We start from the raw sequence: 6,178 nt of genomic DNA, 5'->3' as shown, positions 1-6,178 counted from the left end.
AAAAATTAACACTTGCTTTAATCCAATTTCCAGTAAGACATTCTATTATTTATTTTATTATTATTACTAAATTATTTCGTAGGAAGAATCTGAAGTTGATACATTTGCATGGGAACGTATTAAGGATATATACCACGAAAGCCGCTGCAGTGCACTTTGTTTTGCACCAGAAACATCTCTCGCATGTATACCAAAAACAGTTATATTCTGTGCAGCTGGGTCAGATTTTAAATTACGAATTTTCCGTACGGATCTTCAAAATTCAGATACTGTACAAGATTTAAAAGGTAATATTAGTCATTATTTTTGAACACATTTATTTTATTCTTTTGTATATAGGTCATTCTAATTATGTTAACGACGTAAACTGGGACACTGAAGGTGAATATCTTGCGTCTGTTAGTGATGACCATTCATGTAAAATTTGGAACGTTGAGTCAAATTTTGAAACTGTTACAACGTTTTGTCTCTCATCAGCTGGGATGTCTGTTAAATGGCATCCGGAAGATCCTCACAAAGTCTTAGTTGCAGAGAAAAAAGGAATTGTACATATGTACAATGTGCGCTCACAACAAGCTATAATATCTATAGAGACACCAAAATTTCCATTAATGTCGGCAGATTGGTCCTTAGAAAATCGTTTTTGTATTGCAACATTAGCCGGTGGCGATGTAATTACATGGGACTTGAGGCACCCAAGCTCACCAACAGACAAAAAGCAAATGCATGAAGACTGTGGACGGAATATATTATTTTCGCCTTCAACCGAACTACTTATAGCTAGTATTGGCCGCCCCGATATTACTCTTAAAGTTTACACTTCGAAATCAGTAGTTCCACAAATAGAAGCACCACTAAAATTGTTTGGTGGTATTTCCTTTCACAATCGGTTACCATATATAGGTGCAGCGTGTGATAGAAAACTTTGTTTTTGGAAAATTAAATTAAAATAAAATACATATTTTGTTTTGTATAAATGGTAATTTTTTTTTAATAAATTAAAAATTGAATATCAATGCATAATTCAAGTGTGAAATGTAATGTAATTATTAACTGTCCTGTCCTTTTATTGAAGAACAATAATCGGAATACTTCTGTTCTTGTTGCAGTTGCAATTTTTTTAACTTTTTTATTAATCCTTTACTAAGTTCTTTGCCATCCTGGTCATGAGTGGGTAGACCCTATAAAGTTATAATATAATATTTAAAATGCAATAATAAATATTTACTTACAGTTCCATCAAATGCACTATATTTGTCAGATTCGTTAAGGAACATTTTCTTTGGATCTATTTTTCTTTGCTCCTCTTTAGCAGCTAAAGCAGCAGCAGCTGCTTGCTTTTTTCTATCTTTTTCAGCTTCACGTTCTGCTAAAGCTATAAGTTTTAGTTGGCGTTCTTTTTCTAATGTATCCCGATCTACTAGTTTTACCGCGTATTTATCATCATCTTTATCTTCTAAACGAACACCCAAGTTTGGTAAAATATTATCACGTAGCTCATCACAAAATTTTAGGATCTCAGTAGACTTAGTTGTTTTAGCTTGCTTGCGAACTTGGTTCCTAAATTCTGCTATTGCATTGACATAAGGCAATACAGTCGATTCAATATCAACATTTCCATCGCCTGAACTTTTCATTGGAAAGCCAATACCACCACGATTTCCTTTAATAACGCCAAATATATTAAAAAGGTCAGTGACATAAGCAGCTATTCTTCTTAGGAGTAAACTGTTTAACTTTTCCTTGTTGTCACGTATGTAGACATTAGAAGAAGATATAAGTTCTCGTATCAAATCCAGGCTTGTACGGGTATCAATGTTATCTAAATATTAAACTTAAGTGTTATTATTGTTTGGTGTTATTAATCAAAAACCTACCACACAAAGCCTCATATATTTTAGATTGTATATTATTAAATTGAATTTGTAAATCTGATTCAACATTACTCCAAGCATCAAAAAGATTGCATGGATTTTCAGAACTAGTATGTTTTCTAGTAAGATCTTTTACATTAAGGAAGAATTCCTAAAATAAAAATAATAATATTTGTGTCAGAAAAAAATATTTATATTGATCTCACATTTAAAAAACGTTCATATTGAACTGCCATATCCATTGTGTTGTCTGAATAATCCAACGTATCTTTCCATGAGTGCAACAAAAAAGCAAGCCGTAGTTGACTTGGAGAATGCTTTTGCAAAGCTTGTTGAATTGTTACAAAATTTTTAAGAGATTTCGACATTTTGCAACCGGCGATGGTTAAGTGACCCGTATGAAGGAAATACTTTACCCAATCTTCTTCATCAAATGCTGCTTCCGACTGTGCTAACTCGTTATCATGATGTGGAAACTTTAAATCAACTCCTCCAGTGTGTATATCAAATTTAGGCCCAAAAATATCAGATGCCATTGCTGAACACTCAATGTGCCAACCAGGGCGACCTTTTCCCCAAGGGCTATTCCACCATGGTTCACCAGATTTACTAGCTTTCCATAATGCAAAATCATTAACAGACCTTTTTTCTGAAAGACGATCTTCTGTAGTTGATAAATCCCCTTCCCCTTCTTGTAATATTTTTGTATCGCCATACGCTTCTGGTACTAATTTAGCATAGTGATGTTTTTCTCTTTTATCAAATCCATTAACATCAAAATAAACCGAACCATTTATTGCGTATCCTAAACCGTTAGCAATAATTCGTTCAATGAACGTAATTATTTGGGGAACATATTCGGAAACCCGAGTCAGGACATCTGGTGGTAATATCTAAAAATATACAATTATATATGAAAAAATTAAATAAATATACATACATTTAGAGCATTCATATCATTATGAAACTGGTCTTCCCAATATCTAGGTAGAGATTCGAAAATTGCATTATCAGTCACTAGTGAACCTTCTTTCCGATCTAGCCAATCAGATAGAGGGTCTCTGGCTTCAATTAAATAAGAAGTGCGGGCTTTCTTTAATTCAATTTCGTCACCATTGGAAACAGCATTTGTAAGCATTGTTATTGCATCATTCATGCGTTCTAATATCTTATTTAACATGATTTTCTTATCCGGATCGTTGTTTTGCGCACATGTTGCTTTAAACGCACACAACACTTCTTTTTGGTCAGAGAGTAGCTTATCTAATGGGCTTGTTTCCATTGACAATACATATCGCTCATACAAATAATTTTGTCGTGCTCGTTTTATTATTTTGTCATCAATATCAGTGATGTTCATAACATAATGAATATTGTAACCAAAAAAATCGGCAAGAACACGCCGCAATATATCAAAAGATATATAAGACCTTAAAGAAGAACATGCACACTTGCAAGATAAGATAATAATTTCATCATGATTGCCTTTGATGTGGCAAATATAGTTGGTATGTTTTTACCTAGCATGCCCCATGTGGGATGCGTCATACACAGTAGGACCACAGCTATACCACGTCACATTATTACCATCCAATGGAATAAAGTCCTCTTTTTGTCGCGTAAGACTATTAAACAAGCGCAATTTTGGACGATCCACACAGGCAGGTTCGTGCCACTTTGGCTGTAATCGTTTCGCAGACATTTTTAAACTGACCAAATTCAAACGCGGTCCCACGAATAAGTTAAACAACGAATAGAATACTAAGTTCTTCACCTCTGCTTTTGATATTGATGACGTATGACAAGAGTTCTATTTAGCAATTTCATTTTAGTAGTAAGAAAAACGTACCTAATTAATTTAAAATTAATTCAACTATATTCGTTTATAAACTCTTCCTAATCGATAGAAATAATAAATTTGAAAAAATCTTAAATTTTTTTGCGTTAAATTTATTTTATAATAATTTGTACTCATGAATATGTTTGATTTTGGTAGCGGCAAAGCGTTCTCTTCTGTACAAGATTTCTTTTTATTACAACGACTAGTAGCTGTTAAAGTTTTCATATAAATGAACTCATAATCAATAAATCAGCTCATTAAAGGTGAAAAATGTCGAATGGAACCCTTAATAATAAATTTCCCATCAGGGATATTAACAAAGTTTGAAATATGTATCTTATGCTTTGTATGTAAAATGTAAACAAACAGCTAAGCTGTAAATAAAGTCATTGAGGTATATATATAAATGATATATATATAAAGAATATATATATGTGTTAATACATCAATTACATATTTAATTTTTTGTGTGATAAGCGAAGTCTTTCTCACGCAAAAAGTAACAAATGTGAATGAAAACGACAAAATCCTTAAGTTACTTAAGTAACTTATTAAGTAAACAAGGGAAATATGGTATAACTAAATTAACAATAAATCATGGAAATTATCAATTTTGGACACACGAAATATAATCTTAATAAACAAAAAACACAAAAGCTAAAAAACAACAATTTTAAAAAATTATTTTTATAAATATATATTATACACAAAAATTTTTGCATTTTCTTCATAATAAATTAATTAATTTTAACTAACTATACAAGACTAAATATTTTCTGCTAACAATTTATTTGTTAACGAATAAAAGAACTTTCTGACACATAAAAGGTCTTTCACATACATAAATCAACTTATGACAATGGAAACGACCTAATACTAATTTAATTACCATAAATTGATTTAGCTTTGATATGCGCACACTTCTCTAAAACTGATTAAATGATTCTTATTGTGCACAAAATTAATATAATTACCAGACAGCAGCTACTTAAATTCTACCTAAATATGGAAATGCTAGTTAAATTTTTTATCAGAGGTCTGTCGTGTACGATATGTGAAGACTAATAAAAAAATCAAAATAAATTAACGATAAAAATTTTAAGCCAACAAGTTTAATTCTTATTCAAGACTAGTTACATTTTTTTACATTTGTCAAAACTATTTAATAAAACGTCAGTGTATATTTTGAGGTTTCTCAAAATAGGAAATAGGTCGTGAAGCAATCATATATACTGGATACAAGCCTTTTGGAAAACTTTGTTGTCTCGTTATGCGCAGTATCCGAAATTCTGCTAAACGCAGTGTGTCTTCGTATACTTTTAAGGGACGTGTTACAGATGAGTCTTGTTCGTCTTTTTCTACTTCTTTAGTAGATGTTACGTTTTCTTTGATTACAAAATAACCTCCTTTAGCTAATCCAATCCGAACACGCTGAAAAAAAGTTAACAAATCTTCATCGGTTAGATGCCCAAGTACCCACTGACTCCATATTAGATCGTATTTGTTACAATCTGGAGTAAACATTTGCAAGCCAACATTGTATATAGTTCCAAGCCGATTAGGAAAACCTAAAGTGTTTCCCGAATCCATTGTGCAATACTCCTTCGCTTTGGTAGCAAATGCGCTATCTTGTTCAACAAGATCTACCACATCAAATCGAGGCATCAATAAATTTTTTGTTACACGTCCTATACCAGCACCGCAATCTAAAGCGTATTTGGTGCCTAACGTTTTTAAGTCTCGTAGAAAATTACCAGAGCTTTGTATATCAATTGCGCTTATATAGCCCATTCCTCCCAACATTCCATTTACTGTCGCCGGAACTTCTGACCAATACTGTTGAGCTCTCTTGTAAAAATCTTTGTCCAAACTACAGTTGGAAGATATGTCACACTCTACATCAACTTCTGTGTGAATGCTCTCCATATCCGTATCCATTTTTATGATTGTGTAATTGAAAATTCTAAAAACGGTCCTAAAACGTATCCATAACTATTTACACACAAAAAATAATGTAAACTTTAAAAACACATGAAATCAAATTTTTTGACAATTAGCTCAATGTTGTATTTTTCTAATTCATTGCAGAGGTGTATAAATCAAGCAAAATTCAGAGATGCCATGCGTTTTATTCAGTTATGTAGAATTCGTTTAATATACAATAGAAATGGGTCACGGTAGCAGATATACGCATAGAATATGAAAATTTTAGCTATAAATTTAACTATAACTATATTATATATATATAACTATATTAACTATAAAAATTTATTGTTATGTATTTATCAATACCAAAAAATGAAATGATGTCATGGTGTAATAATTAATCATTATGTTTCAAACGACATTCTGACGACTCTCTCTGTAAATTTTGATGACTTTGTTACTAGGTAGCCACAAATAATTCGTGATTTTGTAAACTACAAAAACCATAATATATAATATAATATATATATTATGTATC

The 6,178-nt window shown here is 31.6% G+C and overlaps 3 protein-coding genes across 3 annotated transcripts; 1 reads left to right on the top strand and 2 right to left on the bottom strand.

Annotated features, from left to right (window-relative positions):
• Positions 1 to 5: 5 nt before the first annotated feature.
• Positions 6 to 1,003, top strand: LOC119674554 (nucleoporin Nup37-like; the record flags this gene model as incomplete). The annotated part of the gene is made up of 3 exons (XM_038085699.1): positions 6 to 32; positions 83 to 287; positions 340 to 1,003. Coding segments are annotated over 3 exons (846 nt in total), but the record flags the coding sequence as incomplete, so codon positions are not given.
• Positions 1,004 to 1,028: 25 nt separating this feature from the next.
• LOC119679602 (cysteine--tRNA ligase, cytoplasmic-like) lies at positions 1,029 to 3,647 on the bottom strand. The gene is made up of 6 exons (XM_038092053.1): positions 3,395 to 3,647; positions 2,815 to 3,304; positions 2,081 to 2,767; positions 1,878 to 2,025; positions 1,233 to 1,822; positions 1,029 to 1,181 (listed from the first exon to the last, which is right to left on the bottom strand). Exons 1-6 carry the CDS (start codon positions 3,574 to 3,576, stop codon positions 1,050 to 1,052), a joined length of 2,229 nt encoding a protein of 742 aa, XP_037947981.1. The 5' UTR covers positions 3,577 to 3,647; the 3' UTR covers positions 1,029 to 1,049.
• Positions 3,648 to 4,819: 1,172 nt separating this feature from the next.
• LOC119680034 (alpha N-terminal protein methyltransferase 1-like) lies at positions 4,820 to 5,754 on the bottom strand. Its single transcript, XM_038092652.1, has one exon. It carries the CDS (start codon positions 5,650 to 5,652, stop codon positions 4,888 to 4,890), a length of 765 nt encoding a protein of 254 aa, XP_037948580.1. The 5' UTR covers positions 5,653 to 5,754; the 3' UTR covers positions 4,820 to 4,887.
• Positions 5,755 to 6,178: the final 424 nt, after the last annotated feature.

The sequence above is a fragment of the Teleopsis dalmanni genome, chromosome 2, assembly GCF_002237135.1.
Source record: "Teleopsis dalmanni isolate 2A chromosome 2, ASM223713v2, whole genome shotgun sequence".
Lineage (NCBI taxonomy): Eukaryota > Metazoa > Arthropoda > Insecta > Diptera > Diopsidae > Teleopsis > Teleopsis dalmanni.
The sequence above is the reverse complement of the archived record's forward strand: the minus strand, read 5'-3'. Positions and strand labels throughout refer to the sequence as shown.